We start from the raw sequence: 23,829 nt of genomic DNA, 5'->3' as shown, positions 1-23,829 counted from the left end.
GGTTGCGATGGATATGACCCTAAACTTCAGAAACCGCTTCTCTCCTTGGGGGCAAAATATCATTCAGCTTGCATCTTCTCTTGTTTTCTTTTAGTTTATCCAGTTAATGTTCCTGATGTGGGTTGTTGTGCACTCACTGTGAATGCTCCAAGCCTTTAGGAAGATGATAGTTAATTACTGAAGTTAAAATCTGGCTTGCACTGGTGTGGAAGTGCTTTCAGAGGTATTTACTCAGCCAGCTCACTGAGCTGCTAAGGGCAGGGGAATGCTGGTAGTAGCTGGCTCACAATGAATTACTGCAAAAACCAGCACATTGCAAGTCATTTTTCATGATACTGCTGGTACAGTATTAGATCAGTCTCACACTAAGTCACATTCATACAATCATTTAAAACAAGCAATGAAATCCATTGTGAAAAAACCTGTCACAAGCACAAACCAGATTTATTCCTGAAGAGTAAAATACAGTCAAAAAGTGAAAAGGCAGTTCTTTATTGTTTAAATGGTTCTTCTTTTATCCCTCTCTTTAGTTTCTGAAATCAGTAGCACTGTTAAGCACACGTACATGTATTGGTGGGAGAAAATATAGAAAATATTGCCTTTTTTACATATTTTGTGTCCTCTTTTCCAAATTTCAGTGCTGTCCAGCCTAGTATTATTAACCCTTTCTCTAGATTATTTGTTGTATGACAAGAAATTTACATCTACATCTATTAGTGGATTTCATAATTTAGTAGCCTGAGAAAAACACTTCTAATCATGGGATATCCTTGGAATCAGTGGATCAAATTCTTCCAGTTTTTACTCTAAACCATTGCATTAAATGTAGTTGGTATGTGAGCTTTTCGGATAAGTAATATTTAAAATACCTTAGCAGTGTGTGGATGTTTTGCAGACACCTCAGTAAGAACATGACTTGACCCCAATGTCCTTAGATGCAATATCTCTCTCTCCTCATGTCATGTAGCATATGCTGTATTTTTTGTCACCTGAAATGGCTCAAAAGTATAAATAAAGTGCTGTTGGGTACTGTAGAATGTTATGCCATACTGCTGTACTCTTAGATTAAAGAGAAAGCCTCAGTGTGTCAAAAAAGGTGCTGAAATTTTGTCAGATTTCAGCAAAATAATTCCAAAGAGAGTTGAAAGCTCATGCTACACTTAAACATTGAGCTCCTCTCACCTGTGAAGGCAGGTGGAGTTCAGATTTCCCTTTGTGCCTTGAAAATCTCTTCCTTTGTCTGTCTCTGTCACCTGAAAACTTCCTACAGACTATTGCACCCGTCAGTGGAAGTGAGCAGAATTTACATAATGCAACAGCAGTCTACCTTGAATAGAAAAACAGCCTTCACCACAAAATGAGATTTAATAGGGGACTAACAATATATATTTAAACACATTTGGTTTAGCCACAATAACGGAATAGATGCAGAACATGTAGATGCAGAGGAGGAAGAGGGGTTTACTCATGTAAAGAGAAAACAAGTCATGCTGGCTTTATCCTTTGCCATGGATTTTATTTCCTATGAGCTTTCTTGTTCCAAGATATTTTAATTCCAAAACAGCATCCTGTCTTTGCAGCCCTAAGTTTTGTTGATCAGTCCCTCTAAGTACTTAGGTAGTTCCCATTCCCATGGTATCCAGGGCATTCAGAGGTGGGAAAACAGGGATAGCCAACCACCCCAGACCTCTGCTTTGGATTGTCTCTAACCTCCTGGCATCTCAACAAGACACTTGACTTGGGCAAAATCATAATTTGCTCTCCTTTTCCTTTTAATTACCTGTGGCCAAGGATGTCAAAAGTGCTTTTGGGTAATCTGCTGATCACAACCCATGGGATGGGGGTCACTAGTCAGTAAAAATTGATGTTTCAGGGACTTCCCTGACAAAACCTTTCAGAACAAGCTTCCCATTAAGTGCATCAGCCCACTAGGACTGTTCTTATGTTCCAGTGCAAGCATATGCTTTAGTGTTTGGCTAAATCAGGATTTTTAATCAAGTGCTATTCATACTATTAGTCATGTCATTCCCTTAATGATGATAAAAAAGCAAGCATCAGTTCACAAGTAACTGCCTGCAATCTGTGTCACAGAAATGGACAAATTAACTCTTTCAAAGGTAAGCCCAGAAGACTGTCTGGCCATTGAGGAGTGTTATTAGGTCTTGTCATGAACCTTTTCCCCTTTTGTCCTGAGGCTAGAGTATTTTCAAATAAAGATCATCCCTCACTGGTTGGTGGGCATATGTGTCCACAGCCATGAGTAAGTCCACATGGCACTCAAGCCTGTTGGCTCCAGTGGGAAGATCTCTGGGTTCATCCTTGCAGCACACACCTCAGAGGACAGCTCAGGACTGTGGTTAACCTCTTCCATTGATGACAGTGTCTTAAGTCTTTCTCATATCTTAATTTCTGAAGGAGAGATTTCCTCTTACGTTGAGCCAAAATTCTACTGGGACATTTTATTTCTTGGTAATCAAATGAGGCTACAAGTAAGGCTGTAAAGCATGTGCAGTACTTACTCAGCTCTGCTTACATGGACATCTGTGGTGAAACAGGAAAATCCCACCTAACTGCACACGTATGTGTGAGAGTAAACACAGAAATGATCTACTGTTACACTAGTGTTAGGGTTTGCAAAGAGTGTACTTTTAATGATGCTTTCCAGATGAATTGCTACTGCAAATCCTGCAGCATATTTAAGGTATAATTGCCATCACTGTTATCAGATTTTACAGCATATATAAGTATATACTGCTTTGCTCTATTGTGAGAAGATTTGGGGGAGCAAAGTGGGGGGATGGGGTAACTTTAAAATTTAACTTTTTTTTTCAAAGTCCATCCCTGTAAATGCCTGGGGAGTGGGGGCAGTGGTGGGGTGAGCAAAAGTCATACAATGCCAAAATACGTGGTAATTAGCAAAACTGTCTGTCAGAAAACATTTCTAAGTTGTCACTGTTATATTTACGGAATGAATTTTTATTTCTGATACAGCTGAAGAACATAATTCCATTGATATGAAGAACATATTGCAAGTCAATTATTCTTGTAGAGCTGATGTTTTTAAACATATTTTTATATCTTTTATCAAGGAAAGCAAATGAAATCATTCACTATTAGTTGCTTTTCTGAATTTTTTAAAAGGTAGTGTTGAGCTGTAAAGTTGACTTGGGTAAATGAGATGGTGCATGATGTTTACATTGACATGAACACAATTACAGTTAGACAAGCCCTTGAATTGCCAGAGTTGTAGGAAGATTGACAAGCATTTTAAAAAATCCAGTTCTGGGGACTAAACAAGTATATTTCTAGACATGTACAACTTAGCTACTTCAGCAGCAATGCTTGAGGTGCAGGGCCCACACATTGGCCACTGAAACCCTTATGAATAGTTGGGGATCTTTAAATGCCTTGAGAAGGAAGTCTCAAATTGGCACAGACTGGGCCAGGAGATTCTGAGGGCCAGGCAAAGGGAAATGGTTGTCAAATTGCACATGGAAAGACCACAGTCTTTTTCAGAGTATGCTTCTGAGTATCTTTTAAAATAAAGCAGATTTCAGAATTGTAGCCAATTCTTGCCCTTGGTAAAACATCTCATGAGGAAAGTGAATGTACAAAACAGGAGAGACTTGAGGTCAGCACCTTTCTAAGTTTCTGAAGCTGTAACCCACATCTGCACTAGGAGAATGAACAGCCTACCAGGGCAGCAGGGGATAGTGGAGTGGAGATGGGGTAGTTACATTTGGACTAGGATGACCCTCTGCCCATCTGCCTAGTGCTTTAGCACTGTGAGATGTTCTTGCAAGATGCAGAAGGGAACAGATGCAAGAGAGCCAAATTCTGTAGCTGAAATTTTCAGCTCGATGGATTTCCAGCCAGGCTTCTACTCTTGGAGCTGGTATAGGAAGAGCCAATATCCTTATTTCCCCTCAATCCCTTCTAAAAACATTATCAGATTAGGCACTTAAGGAAACTGAGGAGGGTGGTGTTGAAATATCTTACACTGGAGGAAGCTGAGGAGAAAATCAGCATCTCCCTGCCCCCTCCAGTTCTCTAAGCCTTGCATGTTATAAGAAAGGCACAAGGACTTGCTTTGATCTCCATAGATCATGTCCTAAAAGAAAGCACCTCCATGCTTAGGAGGAGAGCCAGTCCCACAGCAGTTGGGTTGTCCGTGCCTGTTTTCTATGTCCTGGTGCTGCCAGTCATTGCACAGCAGCCGTGTCCAGCCTCCTGGAGTACAACCTAAGAAAAAGGCCGTAGATCAATCACAGAAACAATGATCACACTGAAAGATAGTCTGGCAGGTCCTGAACCACAGAGCCACATATAGGTGTTCTGGATCTCAACTGCAAGTAACAAAAAGTCATCTAAACCTTGTTTTTACAACATAAGTCTTTGTGTGGTTCAGGCCTTTAATTCAGTGCATACTCTTAGAAGTGACAAAGGGACACTCAGTAGCATTGGCATGACAGACCCTCAGGTTCTGCAAAATATATTCTGCTCTAGGGGCAGAGACATTTTTAAGAATTTGTTTTTCTCTGGCTTCTCTTGAATTAATGTTAGTAAAAGGAGCCCCAACCTCTTATTTTTCTATATGAACACAAAAATTGCAGCTGCCTGCCAAATCTGCTGAGAGATGGATGTAATAATTTTCAATTGGACTGTTAGCCCAAAGGGAACCTGATAGCAAGAGATTGACAGATGCAGCATGGATTATCTTGTGCTCTGAACTCAGCCCAATTTGTGGTTTGTTGCAGGTGCTAAAGAGATTGATATTGCTGCTACCCTGGAGCACTTGAGGGACCAGAGACCAGGCATGGTCCAGACAAAGGTACTGTCAATAAATCCACTGGGATTTTAAATACATTAAAGGTCTTTCACAGTAGTTGTTTTCATGACAGAAGAGAGAGGGTATGACCTAATTTAATGCAGGTCGCTTGCTGATTACTCTGTTTGGCTCCCTACCAACGGAGGTTTATTTATGCTGAAGATTTATCTAGGTTACTTTCTTTGGTGTTTACTGTTCTTTCTTGTAACATCTCCAACATCTATCTTGATTACCATATATGAAGGGCAGTCAAGACAACAATCTATAGCCTACTAAAGAAAATGTGCATTTGAAAGAATGTTCTTGCTTTTATCCTGAACTATGGATTATTTTCTTAGACTATCTGTGCTTAACTGTGCTTTTAATATTTTTTTACAGCTTCTACTCATTAAAGAGACTGTAACTTCTGCATTTGATTTTTTTACTGAAAAAAACCCAAATGTTTTGAGTTAAAGGAAATAAAGTTTTGTAGGAAATTAAGTAATTTTTTGTGTCTTTGTACAGAGGAGCTTGCATTACACCAACAGCTTGTCTTTTATGGATGTAACATGGTAACTATATTTGTACCCTCTGATGAAGTCAGTGCCTTATTCTGTAATTCCTGTCAGTTGTAATAGTTTTGACATTTTTCCACAATGTAAAACTTTTAAAGATAGCTGATGGTGTGTTGGTAGTCCCTTAAATTAGAAGTGAAACTTTCTATTATTAACAATTCCAGTGATGCATGGAATGATATTTTTCAGTATTTGCTACAAGTTAAGAGCTGCAAATATGACAATAAAGAAACTTGTTCCTGGCATGGGGACCAAATAAATCTGTTTATGACATTATAAAATATCAAATAATAATTATAGTCCCAAACTGAGTAACAAGGGCAATGTGACAGCACTCTCTTTGCCAGGCTGGAACTTACAGGAAATTCTTCAGTGTTTAGGGAGCTGAAATTGCTTAGGGGCAAAGGTGAAATAAATGTGTCTTGCAGGAATCTTTGGTTCATAACTTTTCCTGAATCTCTTCCCAATTATTTTATCTTCCCACTAATACTAGCAAAAATAGTGCTGAATAACAGCTGGAGGAATGTTAATTATTATTTACCAGTTAAGTAAGTGCATGAAAAATAGACAAGCCAGTCAAAGCTAACTAATCTTTACCTGTAAGTAAGACATAAAATTGCACAAATTGTTCTTGTGCTTTAGTTATTCAGATGGGAAAAAAATGCAGAGAGCACACAGTATCCATTCACATATATATTTATTCTGAGGGAAGGTGCAAGTCCTGGACTACTCTGTAAATGCATCTAAAATATACAGCAGCTCTGTAGCAAGTGCACACATTCCAGTTTCCTTTGAGGGCCGAGAAATTATGGCTTATTGCCTTCAACAGGAGAAAAAGCCTCGCTCCAGAACCAAAGAATGAGGTTATGCGAACAACTTCTCTTACTCAGCTCAGCAATAGTTCCCCGAGTTCCATGAAAATGTCTCTTAAGACATGTTTTTCCCCTCCAAACATTTGTCTGGAAGAGCTCCAGAAAAGAAATGTACCTTGTGTTTTCATCCAGGATGAAAAATTTTCTCAGGATATTGCTTATCTCTCCTCTTGCTCCTTCTTCCATCATTGTCATTTGCTCAAAACCACCCAAATCACTTATTCAAGCTAATGTCTTGCAAATTATAAATATCTGGTTACATGCTAGCAATGCACGATCCCCAGAGAATTTTTCTGATGGATTTAAACAAACCCCTGTGCTTTCCCAACTGAATCCAAATGAGGAATATTAGACTCTTGGAGTAATTTAAAACGATGGATTAAAAGTCAGGTTAGAAATGCCAATTACAGAATATCCCCAGGCAAAATAAACACCAACTTCCTTCAGCAATGTTATTGTGTTTCCAGCAGGCAGCGCTCCACATTTCCAATAGGCATGGGAAAGATTTGTTTGCAGCATTTTGTCTTCTGGAACAGATCTTTAATTCAAATGCACTGTATATAATAAATTGTAATGAAATCATCATAACGACATTCTGCATTTCTGGGAAGCATAATAGAGGGTTTGTGGGTTTGTTGAATTTTTTTTTTGCAGAGGAATCATAAAATAGAATTGATATGCCACATGAGAGGAAAAAGTAATGAAGGAGGAAGTGTATTCTCTGCAGTGGGAAAAATATATATTTTCTTTTTTCCCTCTCCTTCTATATCCTTCCTCTCACAATCTGTAACATCAGCTGGATTCTTTGTTGTGTTGTATATGCTACATGTACTCAGTTTGTTTTGCTGGGAATTTTTATTTTTAGACTTAAGGAAACATTGATTATTATTGCTTTTCAAGGTGACTTTTGTAACCTCTGCATTATAGGTGGGCTGACACCACAGAATGCCTGTCCAGCTTAGTTTTCTAGGCAAAGCTAGATGTTAAAATTCCTCTCCAGACAATCTTGTATATGCAAATAGCATATTTGAATGGCAGTGTAGCAATACAAAACAAACTGAGCTCCTTTAAAAATTACTGACAGTAATTTGCTCTGTGTTTGTCCTCATGGAAAAGCTTGGCAGGTGTGTAAAGGCTTTTCTTTGGAGAGTGGTGATACACATCAATGGAAATTGCACTCTCTGCATTTTGCCTCTGTGTATTATGCAAAAGGATGGAGGGGGAAGAGCTCAGCAGAACCACCCCAGAAAGGCCACATCCCCACTCATCCTATGGCTGCTCTACTGTCCCTGTCACTGCAGTCTTTCACAGTCAGTTTTGAGCTCTGACTCTAAATCTTACGCTTTTTAAGTTGCTTTGCCTCAGTCACTAAGGTCACACCTGAAGTCAGCTGGTAGTCTCCACTGAACTTGTCTCCCAAATCCATAGTGATTTTCTGTTGCTCAGTCAGTTCACAGTCCCTGGGCAAGACAGACGCTCTGCCTCAGGTGGTGCCCTGTGCTCCCATCAGGGGTGCCTCTCCATGAGCGCTCGGGTGCTCTCCAGACAGAGCATCATAGTAAGGAGAACACATCTTTGGACCAACAAGGTTAAAGTGCAGATTTACTTAGTGAATAATTTTAGAGTAATACAAGTTATTCTCAACAGTGGGACTAATAATAAAGTCGTACAGTCCTTGATCTTACAAGGTCTTCCTGGCTGTGATATACTGTGATATACTCAGATGAAGAGCACCTTAGGTAGCCTTATTACCATGGGCACCTGCTCTCCTTCTAAACTGATGCTTACATCTTGAAAGAGGCCTCTGCACATCTCTGGAGCTTCGCTGCATCACCATGTCAACCCCGTTGTGTTCAGATCAGCCTCCTCTGTTGTCATCCTCTGCACATTCCAAGGACTATCATGATGGAAGCCAGCTGTCCCACTCAGATCTGAGTGCCAGCATTCCAGGACCACCTGCTTTGTCCCTTTCCTGCCAGCCCCACCACGAAGGTCTCCTACCTTTCCCAGGTTGCTCCACAGGTCTCTCATCTCACAGGACTGCAACAATGGGGACCAGTGGCTCACATCACTTCCTGCCAAACCTCTCTCTCCCTGATCGATTTCTCATGCATCAGCCCAAAAGTTCTGAAGCTTTTTGAGATGGTACAAGCTCCTGGTTTGGTTCTGGCACAGCACGAGCAGTAATATACCCTCTCTGCCCCTGCTGCCCTCCAGCTCCTCACACATTCATTGTGCTCTGGTTAAAATACAGCTGATGCTCCTGGATGGCCACCAGCATTCCCAGTGTTTTGTTTAATTGCAGAGACCTTGAGCCATGCAGGGAGCCAAAGGCACCATAAACACCATTTTCAGTGCCTACTCAGGATGAGTCCTACTCTTTAGGGTGAATTGATGTCTGAATAAAAACTATTGGCTGCAGTCCAGCAAATGTACATGGATTCCACTTTGACAGCATCAAGCAGAAAGCAAAATTCTTGAATGTCAGTGTCACTGAGAAATTACTCTGAGTTTTGTTCTTCTCTGGCACTGTGCCCATCATTGCTTCTCTGAAGCATCTCCACATGGGAGATGATTCTGCATAGAGGTAAGACAAGGCAGAGAAGGCTGGCACTCAATTGCAGGAATTAGAATTCACCTGCCTTTTTGAACTATGAGTTGCACATCTGTAATATGTTATTTCATCCTTCCTGCAGGTTTCTGCAGGAAAGTGAAACACAGTGGAAAATGAATGCTGTTGGTCCAGTATTCACTTTTTGGGACTTGGCTGTGTTCTGCAGCCATCCTACACAGCCCCTGGCAGTACAAACTGAGGGGCTGGAAGTACCAGACCACCAATTTTCTAATGGGAGACACATATAGCATCCCAGCAGTCTTGGGATGTTTTGTAGGGTGCATCTCAGACCTCCATTCTCAAAATCGATTCTTCAGCAGCACTTGATTCCATTTGGCTTAAACCCCTGGAGTACTTCTAGAAAATGAGAAATTTCTCCACAGTCCTTACCTGGTTTCTTTGCTTTGCCTATATTTTGAGTAAACTGTCCACTGAAAAGTCGCAGACTCCAAATCATCCTGTCAGATAGTTCAGTAAGCTAAAATACTGAGAAAAATTTCTTGCTTAAGAAACACAACACCTGTTAACCTTGAGGATTTAAAACTCCTCTGTCCTTCTGTAGGACTACACAGTTCAGGATTGTCTTAGGTTTGCACTTAGAAGTAGCCATTCATGGCTCTGTCCTTCAAACCTTTGTCAATACAACACAGAAGCTTGTTAATGATTTTGGTGTTGTGGTTACATTAAATTAATGAGAGAAAATATCTCCCAAGTATTTCTTATATAGGAGTTGTCTAATCATCATTGAGTAATCTGTGGATGTGAAAAGATGTCATTAAAAAGAGAGGCTTAAAAACTCAACATCAGGTAAGCAAAAAAGCAGATATTGTTCTACGCAATAGACATAAGATGAGGGGATAATTATTCTAGATTGTTTCAATGAGAAAAAGTCCTGAGAAAAGCCAAAGTCTCTTCTTTGCAGCATCTCACTTATTTCATATCTCAATTATATTAATGAGCTTCTGTCTCTGTATCAGAAGGAAATGGCTGGTGATCAGCTACTCCAAACCATTCTGACCATGCAATGGCAATACATCATTGTGTCCCAATAGCTTATGTTCTGCTACTAACATTTTTCTCCATTAAAACGACTCTGGCTTCAAGATGCTGTCAAACATGTTATATGACATCAATAATCCCAGAACATTTTGTTCTTTTCCATTGCAGTGTACAGTTCTTCCTGCATATTCATATTTTTAACAATGTCTTGAGGATGTTCAGCTGTGGAGTAGTGCACCAGGCTTTTAGAAAGGGTTTTGTTTTATTAATCAGAGTTTGTGCTTGTTCTCTCTGCAGGAGCAGTTCGAGTTTGCCTTGACAGCGGTTGCAGAGGAAGTGAATGCAATACTCAAGGCCCTTCCCCAGTGAGCAGCTCAGTCTCCTGAAGGTTCCCACACGATCCGTCCCTCATTTCCTCATCCTCAGTCCCCGTGAATGTTCTTGGAAACCGTGACCTGACCTTAACTGTGTATCTTCTGTTGTAACCACATAGTGATAGGGTCCTTACAAAGTCCTTTAGCTGGTAAAGTTCAACAGTTAAAAATGTGTATTCTGTTTTTTGGGGTTTTAAACAATTTTTTTAAAGTATATCGAAGCCTCGGATTAAGTGACAGAACAATCCATCTAATTCTCTTCACTTCTTCAAAGCCCTGAATGTCACACTTTGAAAGCACACATTCATGTTCTTGATAGCAAATATACAATATTGTGGGTAATTAGTGCAGTCAATATAGTCTCAGAAAACAGTGTTCTGTTATGTTTTGTAACTTCTTAAAGGCTGAATAAGAGGAAGAGTCTGAAGAGGATGGTGATTGTTCCCATACAATGCCAAACCAGAGCATGAAACAGTGCTGAGGGTGTGAGTAAACACAGGTCCAGGCTCTGGCAAGGAAAGCTTGCACCTTCTCATGCCAGGCTTTGGCAAGCAAATGTTTTCTTAACTGTTGTTTACTTTTCAGCTTTGTGCCATGAGAGAAAGAAAATCTGAACTATAAGTAAAACAGTCTTGCACAGTAGTTGCAACTGGTGAGGTCATGTTGGTCACATTAATGGGAAGCTGGGGGAAAACAAGCACAGCAGCTCTGACCATGTACCTGCCACTGACAGCACAGAAAAGGAGAGTGTAGACTCATCTCAGGTGATGAGAGAGGCCCTGTCAGCAATCAGGTAACTGTCTGGAGCTCTTATAGAAAGAGATTGTTTATGGGATAACTGAGGAAGAAAATGGGACTCTCTATATTTTTGCATTTCCCTCTGTAAAGCTCTGCTGTGCCATCCTTTTTAGCTGGGAAAATATATTTCTGTAAAACCATGGTTGAAGGAGAAATCTCCAGTCTGCATTTTATAATTCTCATCGAGTTTGTCTGATCCAGAAGTTCATTGCAGCTTTCTGCAGAGACCCTGCTTGCTCCTTGTTCTGAATGATACCTATTTTAACTAAGCATGAAGGGGTAAAGCAACACACAGGTTGAATTTCGGAGATTCTTGTGTTCTCAAATCTTGATGCCTACTGTTGCAAAGGGATGCTAAAATATGCTGTAAATGGTTTGGTTTATGCGATCTTGCTTCTGTGAGTTTACAGGATTAGTTGTGGCACTCTTCTGAAGGAATTTAAATTATTGATAGAAAGTATACCGATATGTTTGAATGAAGGGCCTGAGAGTAAAGTTATTGAAGTTACCTAAGTGATCTAGGCTCTTAATTTCATTTCCAAAAGTGAATACTTGGATGCTTTTGCATATGTTATCCTACATCGCTGTGACTTGAGAACCTGGGATGCTTTTTTCCAAAATCTTAAGTGTTGTGTGCTTGAAACCATATTAGGCTAATCATTTAACTTCAGCACTGGAAAGTATATCATTGAACTTAATTTGGGAAGGGGACACTTTTATAAACTTCTAATCAGTGAAATGTAAATTATAACAGTATCACCGAGTTTTGCTGGCACAGAGGGAATGGGCATCTATCGAAATCAACCATGTTGAAATTTTGTGTTATAGGTGTGGATATCGGTGATTTCTTCTTTTTACCAATTAAAGAGTTGCTAAAAAAAAAAAAAGCAGAAGGCTTGTTACTTTTTGCCATACATTTTTGTATGCTTTACTTGATATGTGCTGTTGCTTAATTTGTGCATCCCATTACTATAGCAATGCAGAGCAGTTACCGCAGATGCCATCATCCTCTTAAGTACACATACTGTACATTAAGCCACATGTTTATTTTATGGCCTAAGCATTTTAGAGCTTTCCTAGCAATAACTAAAAAAACTAATGGAGTATAAATGAGAAAATTGCCTTTTTCATTTGATAATTTAGGTTTAACAGGATTCTTTTATTACTTTAGCTAACACAAAATTGCAGATCAGGGCAGATGAGATCAGTCTGAGCCATATCAGCAAGTATTTGAAGTAGATTTACTGTGAGTCATGTACTGCAGCTTTCTGAAAATACAGGTAGTTGTATGCAAACAAACTGTCCAAAGAATCAAAATTAGGGCAAGGCCCCTGATTATCTGGTAGAATTGTTTCCCAGTGCGAGATGATGTGCCATTACCTACTGCCAATGGGCTAATGGGTTTTTAGCACAGACTTCTGCCCTGGGATTCATTAGTGTTTGCCTCCTGACTGTCCCTGTGCATACCACAAACATGCCTGACGAGCCTTTCGTTTGCACTTCAGGAATATTTTTTAATTGTTCTTTTGCAAATATTTGCATTTCATAATAGCAGTTTCAGGGTGATCCCTATTAATTCACAAGCAGCTGAGTATGGGACTTAAACATTTCTCTTCATGCTTCAGAGTTTATTTAGCATAGATTAGAGGGCATTAATCTTCCCCAAGGCTAATGGGGCAGGAATGTTTTGTTTTATTCATACTTGTAGACCAGTTAACACAACAGAAAGATGCAGTCTTACTCAGAGGGTTGGAGTATCTCTCACTGACCATCACTGACAATCCTGTTACTTCAGCCATGTTTTGTACAGTTCTTCCACAAAGAGGTGCCAGGCTTATTCTGTTGACTGTAAACGATCACACAGAGTTTTTTGTCTGTGCATAGCACACTGTTCACACCTCTCAGTAACTGCCGTGCTCCTGGGGGGGAGAATCTGCTGCAGGGTTGATTAGTGAAACCCAGGTTTCAGTCAAACTAGGGCAATCCAGGAGAGTTTGACAATCCATTTCCCAGAAAGATGCCAAAGCCACGGATGAAGCCACAGAGGAGGATTTGCCATGCAGGGCAGGTATTTCTTTTCACTGCAGTTAACTTAATCCTTGTGAATTGGCAAAGGATGTTGTTCAGACCAGCTCCTGGTCACTTGTGCCGGACGTGGGACCCACTGTCAGGTTGAGTTGCGCTTCTGCCTGAAAACCAGAATCCCCTGAGGGCTTGGAGTCAAATAAGACCCACCATCCTTCCCTGTTCAATATTCTGCTTAATCTTTAGTAAACTCATTGCAATTGAAGCTTGGGCTGTTGCCTGACACATGGCCATAAACAGCATGTGTTTAAAATTGACCGTCCTCCCGTTCTTGATAAAGACAAATTGAATGTACAGGTTCTGTTTTTGTGGTTGAATCTTTAAATGGCATTTAAGGGGGTGAGCTGCAGGAGGGTGATTTAACCCCACTGCTCACAGTTTCCTTCCTCACTGGTCCCACAGGCAGCACACACAACTGCTGCCCCAAGCAGGGCAGTGACCTGACCAGACCCCACGCTTACATAGTCACAGCGTGTCCAGATATGAGGGTTGGAGAGGTGGTTCACCATTGATAGTTCACAAGAGTAACAGCACCGTTCCTCTCTCCAGCCTTTGCCCTTCCCATGATATGGGCCTGGACTTACAGGGATGGAGGGGCAAAGCAGCACTATTCCCCAAATCCCAGATCCTTGAGGTTCAGTCCTAGCCACAGGGAAAACAGTGTGAGGTTTGCTGTTGGCTTCCCATGTTTCAGGTGTGAGCTTTAATCACTGTTGTTGGCCATCATTGGTGGGACCCGGTGCAGCCCAAGTAATATCCAGTGGAAGTCCTCAGCAATTGCGAGGGCCAAGAATGAATTTCAGCAGAAAATCACATATCCAAATCTCAATCCAGCACCAAAACAAGCAAGATTATTTTTATAGAAGCTACTAAACATTTAAAACATTTTTTTTAAATCTACACCTATGACTAAACCATGTCCCTGTCTCTAGCATGCATGCAGAACCAATCCCCATCCATCCCCACGGGAATGACAGCTATAGTACCTGTAAGGAGTTCATGCTTTATTAGTCAAGTGGAACATTAATAAAACCTGGCTCACTTCATAATTTCCAGAATAGTCATTAATTAAAAAAGCTGTTTATTGGAATAGAAAACAAGTATTTGATTAGTTTTGTTACAGAACAATAGCTCTCCTAATTTTTATTCTGCATATTTTATTCTTTCTTTAGAAAATTCTCTTAAGAACCATTTGAGATAATTCGCTTTTTAAAACTGTACAGTTTCTATGGTTTTGCTTTTTAAATGAGAGTACACTTTGTAGATTTGATTATTATATTTTTCTGTTAAGATTACATTGGGCATTACAAAAGCATTCCCCACCACAGTGAAAAGAAAGTAATCCTGTTGGTTTATTGTAAAAGAAAAAAAATAATTAAAACGAAATTGCAGAGCTGTGGCATACTCAATCCAATTAGAGCATGACTCTTTACTACTCTTCATTTACCACATGAGAAAAAAATAAAGTTACACCAGCAAGATTTCATTTGAAGCTGTTCATGCATGCTGTTTGTACTGTATTTGATGGCATAATATTGTTTTGTTTACAATCTTTTCTTTCTTGTCATTCTATTATATTCTTTATATGTATATAGTTAAAAAAAAAGATTATACAAAGTATTTTGTTCTACCTCTGTAAAAATCATATTTGTGAATAAAGTCACATTGTCTGTGGATTATGGTATTGTGAATACAGCATTAACAGCTGGTGCTTTGCTTTTCTTTGGGGGGTGGGAGCAGTGCTGACTGATGTTGCTGGAGAGTTGGATTTTGACTATCCAAGGTGGAAATGTGGGTCTGACAGAGAGGGGCACAAATTCCCTGATGGCAGCTTAGAGACACACATTTAATCTGCTCTGAGAAGAGATTTCAGTCACCTCTGGCTTAGAATGTGTGGCCTGTAATACTGCACATTCCAGGGTTTTGATCAAGGCAGACTCTGTTCAGGCCAGAAGGTGAGGCAGACAAAAGAATGACTAAGTTACAGGCATCCTCCTTGTACCACCAACCAGCAAGTAAAAAAAATTGTCATGCTGCATGTGTACAAGTCAACAAACAGACTAAATGGTACCCACTTCCAGGAAAATTTAAGGCAGGAAAATATTTTTGGGAAGGGAAGGCTGGTGAATCAGAGCATCACAAAATGGCCAAGGATTTATAGTAGCAGGATTCATAGAAGGACTTGAAGAGGTAATGGAAAATACTCACTGTTACATTAAATAAGTTTAAGAGGAATAAAGTCTAAGGTTCCTACACAGGGACAGCATAAAATAAACATTCTTTTCCCTGGGGGTTAGGAAGTAATTTTCCCATAAGCACTGTCCATTATACAAAGGTTTGTACCTTCCCATGAAATATCTATGGTTAGCTGTCACCAGAGCAGTCTTTTGGATTAGACAGACCTGGTATGTCAGTTTTCATGGTCCTGTATTATGTGTTAAAATTTCACCTGTGTTTTGAAGAAGACTTAAAATAGTTTGCCACTTACCTGGAAATAACAAGGAAAATGTAAACAGAAAGGTAAAACTGTCCTGGTCCAGCTCTCTTCCTTTCCATCAGAAGAATCACATTGTACATTCTTTAACCTTGTTTATGTAGTTGTATGTTTTAATATCCATGCCTTTCTCAGTGTAAGAAGGTGACTTTCATCTTGGAAGCAAAATTTATGCACCATTATAGCTATTTTCCTGTTGGTGTAATTTAGGAGGTCTTTCATCTCCAAGATAGCTTTCTGAAACCTCTGGTAACATCAGATGAAGGACAAAAAGAGAAATGCATTTAACTGTATAACTACTGGACCATTATGAATCTTCTAGGCAAACACAGAAGCCATCAGTTGTGCATACATTGACTCAGGCAGCCAGAACTTGCTTTGTTTTTATGCTACACAGGTACACGCAGCTCCCCAGTGCTCCAGTTGCAGGACAGCATCTCAGCTGCTGCCAAGAGACACCCCTGCATCACCGTTACTCTTGGGTTTATATTCATGGTTCTAGCTCATTGTTAGTAAGGCAGACTGGGTATTGGCTTCTGGTAAGGCCCAGGAAAGACCTGGCTTTGAGCATCAGCCTGGAGCACGCTGGAACGTACCTGCTGCACAGCCCATGGGGGGACAACACTCCTCCCTCCTCTGAGCCTGAGCTGTTCATGCTTTTGGGGAAGCAGGAGGACACAGCACTCAGCAAACAGGGTCAGAAGGAAAGAGCTGTCCATCTGCTGCCCTGCTTGGTGCCTGCCAGCACAAAAGGAAGAGTCCTGCTTCTGCTCCCAGATGAACTACTGCAGCCCCATGTATAGTATAAAAGCCCTGAAGTTTTCCAGTTGCCCAAAATTCCTCAGGATTTTATTTCTAGAACTTGTAAAACTTAGTGCTGATGGGATTGGTATTTCTGTTTTGCATGCTGAGCAAAGACTGCACACTCTTAGGTAGGCTGGTAGGCTGGGTTTAGTCTTGGTGTATGCATGAGACCTCTCAAGGACGGTGTGCTTGAAACAACTAAGTCCTTCTGGAAATTCTTCTTACTGCAGTGAAGTTAAGTCAAAAATTAATTTCTTCCCTTGAGAGTGCACCAGTTATCCTCCCACCTGCAGGTAAATCAGCAATGCAGGTAAAAGACTCAGCGTGGATGACCAGCCTGGGAGATTCAGATTTGGGTGCAGTTTGGGCTATATGGTTGATGTACCGCCCTACAGACTTTTCCTGCAGGAGCTTTGGCCACAGTTCTCCAAGATACAAGAATATCTTACTCCATCATTCCCAGAATATATTATAGGTGAGTTATCTTAACCAGCCTCTGTGCAGCTTATGCATGGACTTCTACAGATGTACAATTCATCATAAACTTATTTTGGAGTTAATGAAGGAAAAAAAGCATTTTTAGGTTGTGAATTATCTGGTTTGGCTATCCACTTCACCATGAGATGATTCATCCTATTCACTTCATACCCTGAAACAGGGAGCACCAAAATTTAACCATGGGATAGGTAGAAAAGCATTTCCTTTTTGTATTGTAAACCTATCCCCTCATAACTGTGTTGGATCACTTATGAGAAGAAGGGAAGTGATTTCTGATTTTATAGACATTGAATTTACAGACATCCTTACCCCATTCCTTCTCAGTTTTTCCTGTTCCACACAGAAGACTCATTTCTCCTTAACTTGTCCAATTCTGTTTCTCCTACACTCCAAGGTACACAGGGCCCAGGCTGTGGTCCACTGTCACACAGTGATGCTTTTATATTTTTTCCTTTTCTTTGGAATGACTAATATTTTTTTGCCCTTCTCCACTGCTGCACTGCTCACAGATGACCTTCATTTGCTGCAATATCAAATCCTTTTCTTCAGGTGGTCATTGTGTCTTTATTGTTAAGGATATGTATTTCATGCTGTACACTAGTTTATGTTTATCTCCCATGATCTCATATGCATCTTCACAGTCCTAAATTATCACGAGGTCTCTCCATGACACTTCACAGCTACTTTCATTTTTATAACCCTAGATAATATGCCACCTCACTATCACCTCCTCCTTTTTAACACTGTTTGTGTTGGGTGGTCACTACAAAAACTGTCCCTTTCTTTACTACATATTTCTTATGTTTTAATCACTCATGAACCCACAAATAAACTTCCCCTTAATTCAATGGCAACTCAGTTTCTGTAAGAACCTTCCATGAGACGACCTTTGCCAAATGATTTTAGGAGAGCCAAATACACAACATCACCCACAGCACACACAGCACAGCCTTCACATCCTCTTAGTAAGCTTCTGAGACATGACTTCCCCCCTGCAAAAGCCATGTTCCTTCCCCCCTCTTTACACCATCAGTTATGTAGGATCTAGACACAAGGGGGTGGATGCAGCTTATAGAGGGAGACACCTACTGAATTTGCTTTGATATCCTTTTGGAGTCAGTGAAGAACTGCTGAATAGCCTTTAAAATGGAGCTATGGAGCTCAGCCAGTGCAACTCCCCACTCAACACAGCACTTGGAACACACAGCTCAGGGTCATTTCTAGACAAGTTTTGAATATCTCCAGAGATGCAGACTCCTCTGGGTCCTCTTTGTGAAAAACATCTTTCAAAGACTTAGCTGAAATTTCCCTTGATGCAGATTGATTGCCAATCAGCTTCCCAAAAGGAGATGCCTACCCTTGTACAGACAAATCCCTCTCTAGGCTCCACCACCAAGGTTGTCATTTACTTTAGAGGACATGCAGCACATGTGGAAGCATTTATATTTGAGTGTCTTAGTCCATAAGCTGAATCCCACCCTCTAGGCAGGATTCAGTGCTTGTTGGTAAGAGCTCAGAGTCACTGCAGATGCTGTGGGTCCCCTGCCTGGCCTCTGGTACTCATGCTGTATAGCTGAGAGTCTGAGGACTTGTGTTTTGTTTACCAGCCTTGTGCCGGTGGCTTAAATCCCCTGATGTGCCTCAGATCATAGAATCATAGAATCATAGAATCGATTGGGTTGGAAAAGACCTCCAAGATCATCGAGTCCAACCCTTGGTCCAACTCTAGCTCATTTACTAGATCATGGCACCCAGCGCCACGTCCAATCTGCATTTAAAGATCTCTAGGGATGGTGAATCCACCACCTCTCCGGGCAGCCCATTCCAATGCCTGATTACTCTCTCTGTAAAAAATTTTTTTCTGATATCCAACTTAAATTTCCCCTGGCAGAGCTTAAGCCCATGCCCCCTTGTTCTATTGCTGAGTGCCTGGGAGAAGAGACCAGCCCCCACCTGGCTATAACTTCCCTTCAGGTAGTTATAGACAGTGATGAGGTCACCTCTGAGCCTCCTCTTCTCCAGGCTAAACAACCCCAGCTCCCTCAGCCTCTCCCCATAGGACTTGTGCTCCAGTCCCTTCACCAGCCTTGTTGCTCTTCTCTGGACCCGCTCCAGCATCTCAATATCCTTTCTGAACTGAGGGGCCCAGAACTGAACACAGTACTCAAGGTGTGGCCTCACCAATGCAGAGTACAGGGGAAGGATCACTTCCCTGGTCCTGCTGGCCACGCTATTTTTGATACAGGACAGGATCCCATTGGCCTTCTTGGCCACCTGGGCACACTGTTGACTCATGTTGAGCTTCCTGTCAATTAGTACTCCAAGGTCCTTTTCTGCCTGGCTGCTCTCCAGCCACTCTGTGCCCAGCCTGTAGCGCTGCAGGGGGTTGTTGTGGCCAAAGTGCAGGACCCGGCACTTGGCCTTGTTGAACTTCATCCCATTGGAATCAGCCCATCTCTCAAGTCTATCCAGATCCCTCTGCAGAGCCCTCCTGCCTTCCAGCAGGTCGACACTCCCTCCCAACTTGGTGTCATCAGCAAATTTGCTGATGATGGACTCAATCCCCTCATCTAAATCATCAATAAAGATGTTAAACAGGACTGGACCCAACACAGACCCCTGGGGAACACCACTGGTGACTGGCCGCCAGCTGGATGCAGCTCCGTTCACCAGCACTCTCTGGGCCCGACCCTCCAGCCAGCTCTTAATCCAGGAGAGGCTACACTTGTCTAAGCCATGGGCTACCAGCTTTTTCAGGAGTATATTATGGGAGACAGTATCAAAGGCCTTGCTGAAGTCCAGATAGACCACATCCACAGCCTTCCCCTCATCCACCAGGTGGGTCACCTGATCGTAGAAAGAGATCAGGTTGGTCAGACAGGACCTGCCCCTCCTAAACCCATGCTGGCTGGGTCTAATCCCTTGTCCACCCTGAAGGTGCTGTGTGATTGCGCTCAGGATGAACTGCTCCATAACCCTGCCAGGCACAGAGGTCAGGCTGACAGGCCTGTAGTTGCCAGGGTCCTGCTTGCAGCCCTTTTTGTGGATTGGGGTGACATTCGCCAACCTCCAATCATCTGGGACCTCCCCAGAGAGCCAGGACTGTTGGAAGATGATGGAGAGCGGTTTGGCAAGCTCTTCTGCCAGCTCCTTCATCACCCTGGGATGGATCCCATCTGGTCCCATAGACTTGTTAGGATCCAGCTGGCTCAGTAAGTCGGTCACTATTTCCTCCTGGAATACAGGAGGGGTATTCAGCTCCCTCTCCCTGTCTACCAGCTCCAGAGGCCAGTTGTCTTGAGGGCCACCTGTCTTACTGGTGAAAACTGAGGCAAAGTAGGTGTTAAGTACCTCAGCCTTCTCCTCATCTTCCTTAACTATATTTCCCTCCAAGTCCAACAGAGAATGGAGGTTTTCCTTGCCCCTCTTTTTGTTATTAATGTATTTATAAAAGGACTTTTTGTTATCCCTAACTGAAATAGCCAAATTTACTTCAAATTCCACTTTTCTTTCCCTAATTTTTTTCCTGCATGACCTAGCTCTATCTGTAATTTCTTCATAAGTAGCCAGCCCTTTTTTCCATAGTCTGTAAACTTTCTTTTTATCCCTGATTTCTTGCAGAATCTCCCTATTTAACCAAGCTGGCTGTCTTCCCCTCCGGCTGGCCTTTCGGCACACTGGGACAGCCTGTTGCTGTGCATTCAAAATCTCCCTCTTAAAACATGTCCATCCCTCCTGGACCCCCTTACCTTTAAGGGTTGTTTCCCAGGGTATGCTCTGAATCAGTTCTTTGAATAGGCCAAAATCTGCTCTCCGAAAGTCCAAGGTAGAGGTTTTAATGGTGGCTCTCCTTACATCCCTGAGGACTGAAAATTCTATTATTTCATGGTCACTATGCCCCAGGCGGCCTCCAACCACTACATCATCTACCAGCCCCTCTCTGTTTGTAAATAGTAGGTCTAGCAGGGCCTTCCCCCTGGTAGGCTCATTTACCAGTTGATGAAGGAAATTGTCCTCTATACACTCCAGGAACCTCCTTGACTGCCTCTTCTCTGCAGTATGAAGCTCCCAGCAGATATCTGGCAGGTTAAAGTCACCCACAAGAACAAGGGCTGGAGATTTTGAGACATCTGCCAGCTGCTTGTAGAATAATTCATCCCCTTCATCATCCTGGTTGGGTGGTCTGTAACAGACTCCCACAAGGGTGTCAGCCTTGTTGGCCTTGCCCCTGATTCTGGCCCACAGGCACTCAACCTTGTCACTGCTGACCTCAACTTCAACAGAGTCAAGAGACTCTCTAACATATAAAGCCACCCCTCCACCTCTCCTTCCCTGCCTGTCCTTTCTGAAGAGCTTGTAGCCCCCATAGCAGCACTCCAGTCATGTGATTCATCCCACCACGTTTCTGTGACAGCAACTATGTCATAGTTTTCCTGCTGCACTATGGCTTCCAGGTCCTCTTGTTTGTTTCCCATACTGCGTGCATTGGTGTACATGCACTTCAGCTGGGCCATTGATTTCATTCTCAACTCAGGCTCTATGCTCTTAGGCCTGTTTCTGGAGAGCCCAGTTGCCGTCCCTTCCCCCTTCAAACCTAGTTTAAAGCCCTCCTAACTAACCCTGCCAACTTATGGGCTACAGTTCTTTTGCCCTCCCTAGATAAATGAAGCCCATCTGCTTTGATGAGACTGGGCAACACGGAGTTTGCGCCATGATCAAAAAACCCAAAATTTTGACGATAGCACCATCCCCTAAGCCACCTGTTGGTAAGCTGGGCTTTCCTAAACCTCTCCTCATTCATCCCAGCTAGCACAGGAACTGAGGCAATTACTACCTGTGCTCCTGTCCCCTGAAGAGATCGGGTCAGTGCCTTGAAATCTTTTTTAATTACTCTGGTACTCCTTTTATTAATGTCATCACTTCCAACCTGGACAACCAACAGTGGGTAATAGTCTGAGGGTTGGATAAGTTTAGGAAGTTTTTTGGTAATATCCCTCACCCTGGCCCCAGGAAGGCAGCAAACTTCCCTGTGGGACGGGTCTGGCCGACATATAGGGCCCTCAGTTCCTCTCAGAAGGGAGTCACCTATTACAACAACCCTTCTCTTTTTTCTCTTACCTGTAGTCGTAACCCGTCCGGTAGGCTGGGGGTAACCAGAAGATCTTGTAGATAGATCCTCCTCCTGACTGTCCTCCAGGATGATGTTGGATGCCTCCATTCAGGGATCTGAATCCCAAGTCGTGTCTACCAGTTGGATTCCGTAGCTTCTACCATAATTCAAGGTGTGGGAGGCAATTTCACAGGACAGTAGTTTCCCAGATAACCCACCACTCCAAAAGTGCCAGCAGCTTCTGAAAACCCTCATTTTTCTGTCAGCACTGGACTCAGGGCAGGGCTGGAGTTCAACAGCAGACAGCACTGACTGAGTATATGCCAAGCCTGGTCATGAGTTGCTGCAATGCCCACAGTGGGGCACAACTGGAGAGCAGCCCTTATGCTGGGGAGCACTTAATGGCTTTGTGTGTCGCACAGCTGGTGACAGCGCTGTGTGGGATCATAGGCACTGACACTTTCCAGCACGAGATGGGAAAAAAGGTAAAACTAGCCAAAAACTTGAGTCCATGAAAAAAAGAAGCTAATGAACAGCAGGGTTCTAGTAGTACTTGTTTCTAAACATGGTACCCATTTCCTTCCCCCAGGAAGTCTGCTCTGTTTTCCAGCAGGTTTCATTTGGGTTTTCCAAGTTAGAAATGTTTGTTGCTGCATGTGGATACTTCAATAGAGAGTTAGCATGAGCAAGACCAGTTCTTGTGGTGTTATTGATGCTTCACCTAATCTGTTGGGCAGAAGCCAAAGAGGACCCACAGCTTTGCCACAGCATTGCCAAGGTTGAAATGAAGCCAGTGCTTTTGTAGGTGGCTGAAGGGGAAAAAAAACCCACCACTTTTTCCAGAATTACTTTTTGATTATTTGTACATTTCTTTCCATGAGCAGGAATACATACTGCTTTTTGAAAAGGGAGATTAATTTAACATCTGGCGTGTCTATCTGTGCATGGTTGAAGAAGCTGGATAAGAGAACTGACACAGTGAGGTGCTCCTTATGGAACAGAAGGTCTTTAGCATATCTGTTCTACTGTTCATTCTAAGTAAAGCCTGCATTTTTATTTTACTTTATTTAAATAAGGTAATACAGAAGCTAGGATCTACTCCAATTAATCTGAACTGAATTACATTTCTGCCCATCCCATGTATTTCCCTTGAAAAGACTCTCAAGACAGGCAACCAAGCCAAACTCTGTTCCTAAGGAGTCAGGCAGGATTTGTCCTTCCTTAAAATTATAGCACTAAATGCTGAACTTTTTGAAGAAACACTTAGATTATGTTTGTTATGTTAAACTACCTTCTTTGTATTTCTCTGCAGCTCGAGTAATGATGCTGTAACAATATGATGAGAAATGAGATGACTTGGGAAATAAAACATTTTTGGATGCACTGCCATTTCATACACTTTCCAGTATTTTGTTCTGAAAGATTTTGTTACAGCTGTGTTTGCTGAACCAGACCAGATACCATGTCTTGCTTGGATTCTCAGTTGTGCCAAATTCCTGCCCTGCTCCACTTCCACCTCCTTTATCCTCCTTGGCCAAAATGCCAAATGAAGATGGACATGCAGTTTAGGCTGGTGCCCCTCTGACATGAGGATGTGAGGCATAAGAATAGAAATCTTGCAGGAAAGATATGGGCGCTTACTCCTCAGCAGAGAGGATACAGCAGAGGTTCCCAAACCATCACACTCATCAAGGAGTGCAATGGACAGACACTTTGTGGTGATCTGTCAGCGTTGTCATCTTATTACCAAGCAAGTTCCAGTCTCTAATAATCTTGTTCTTCTCTGTAAGAAAAAGAAT

General features: G+C 42.1%; 1 protein-coding gene across 1 annotated transcript in view; it reads left to right on the top strand.

Annotated features, from left to right (window-relative positions):
• The window catches only part of PTPRN2 (protein tyrosine phosphatase receptor type N2), a 652,515-nt gene extending 637,717 nt beyond the window's left edge, over window positions 1-14,798 (top strand). The window contains exons 22-23 of the mRNA XM_071560012.1: window positions 4,758-4,831; window positions 10,165-14,798. Coding sequence (XP_071416113.1) covers window positions 4,758-4,831; window positions 10,165-10,236 — 146 coding nt within the window. The 3' untranslated portion in view covers window positions 10,237-14,798. The remainder of the gene's footprint in view (window positions 1-4,757; window positions 4,832-10,164) is intronic.
• The last annotated feature ends 9,031 nt before the right edge of the window (window positions 14,799-23,829 follow it).

The sequence above is a fragment of the Pithys albifrons genome, chromosome 7 (assembly GCF_047495875.1).
Source record: "Pithys albifrons albifrons isolate INPA30051 chromosome 7, PitAlb_v1, whole genome shotgun sequence".
NCBI classification, from domain to species: domain Eukaryota; kingdom Metazoa; phylum Chordata; class Aves; order Passeriformes; family Thamnophilidae; genus Pithys; species Pithys albifrons.
The sequence above is the reverse complement of the archived record's forward strand: the minus strand, read 5'-3'. Positions and strand labels throughout refer to the sequence as shown.